At 37.8% G+C, this 1635-nt stretch overlaps 1 protein-coding gene across 1 annotated transcript; it reads left to right on the top strand.

Moving 5' to 3' along the window:
* Window positions 1-278: 278 nt before the first annotated feature.
* OR51A7 (olfactory receptor family 51 subfamily A member 7) lies at window positions 279-1175 on the top strand. The gene has a single exon (XM_060607832.1). The coding sequence runs from the start codon at window positions 279-281 to the stop codon at window positions 1173-1175; it is 897 nt and encodes a 298-aa protein (XP_060463815.1).
* Window positions 1176-1635: the final 460 nt, after the last annotated feature.

The raw sequence follows: 1635 nt of genomic DNA, 5'->3' as shown, positions 1-1635 counted from the left end.
AAAATTTGATAATTTTATATTTGGCTAAAAGTGTTGCAAAACCACCATCATAGGATAACTTGTTATAAGTGAAATTCCTATATTGGAGAATATAAACATGTTTAAGGACTTTTGATAAATGTTGAAAATTGCATTTTATTAACATGCAAAATGTGTTTCTGAGAATAGCATATAAAAGAACTGTTTATTCCCACAACACTGAATTTTATCCAAAAGCGTGGCTGCTTTTTATTTATGTGATTTAAGATCTGGTTAAAAAGCTCATATTCCCATGCATCATGTCTGCTCTGAATAATTCTGAGGTCCAGCTTTTTCTTCGGATTGGAATCCCAGGACTGGAACATGCCCACATCTGGATCTCCATTCCCATTTGCCTCATGTACCTGGTTGCCATCATAGGCAACAGCACCATTCTCTTCATCATTAAGACACAGCCCTCAATTCATGAGCCCACGTATTATTTCCTTGCTCTGTCGGCCATCTCTGACTTGGGCCGTTCATTTTCCTCCCTTCCTACCATGCTGAGAATCTTCTTGTTCAATTCCATGGGAATTTCACCCAATGTCTGCTTTGCTCAAGAATTCTTCATCCATGGATTCACTGTCATGGAATCCTCAGTGCTTCTAGTTATGTCTTTGGATCACTTTCTTGCCTTTCACAATCCCCTGAGATACAGTTCTCTCCTTGCTAGCAACAGAGTTGCTAATATGGGACTGATCTTAGCCACCAGGAGCATTCTCTTAGTGCTTCCATTCCCTTTCACTCTAAGGAGACTAAAATATTATCAGAAGAATCTCTTTTCTCACTCAAACTGTCTGCATCAGGATACCATGAAGCTGGCCTGCTCTGACAACAAGATCAATGTTATCTATGGCTTTGTTGCTCTCTGTACTATGCTGGACTTGGCATTAATTTTTCTGTCATATTTTCTGATCTTGAAGACTGTACTCAGCATTGCATCTCTATCAGAGAGACTCAAGGCCCTCAATACCTGTGTCTCCCACATCTGTGCTGTGCTCGTTTTCTATGTACCCATCATCACCCTGGCTGCCATGCACCACTTTGCCAAACACAAAAGCCTGCTAGTTATAATTTTTGTTACAGATATATTCTTGTTGTTGCCACCTGTAATGAACCCCATTATGTATTGTGCAAAAACTCGACAAATCTGGTAAAAGGTCTTGAGAAAGTTGTTTAACATATGTAGGAGATAAAAAAGTTTGAATATTGAAGTAATAAATTATCAACCGGTAAGTATTAATTGGCACCTATTTCAGTGCCACAGTGGTCACTATCTAGTGGAGGACTGTGGAGAGTGAAAAGCTATGCAATACAGAATTTACAATAGTGTCAGGAAAACAATATTCAACAGGAAAGGTGAGATAATCAGGTGATATATGATATGATTCACAAATGATTAATATTTTGAGCAGTTGAAACAAAACACTATATAACGGAGCAGTTGGGTTATAGTCACACCTGAAACAGTGGATAAAATTAGACAGATTGAGATTATTATTCAAGCAGCATTTATTAAATTTGTATATTTACAATACACACTATACTATCAAGGGTAACTAAACAAGTAAGGCACATAGCAGCTATGAGGGATATTAGTCTGACCACAATGAAGAG

This window comes from Panthera onca, chromosome D1, assembly GCF_046562875.1.
Source record: "Panthera onca isolate mPanOnc1 chromosome D1, mPanOnc1 haplotype 2, whole genome shotgun sequence".
NCBI classification, from domain to species: domain Eukaryota; kingdom Metazoa; phylum Chordata; class Mammalia; order Carnivora; family Felidae; genus Panthera; species Panthera onca.
This window is presented reverse-complemented; position numbering and strand designations above follow the sequence as displayed.

Excerpts from the sequence above, each read along its gene's own strand:
- OR51A7 (XM_060607832.1), top strand. The coding sequence starts at position 279 with ATGTCTGCTCTGAATAATTCTGAGGTCCAGCTTTTTCTTCGGATTGGA.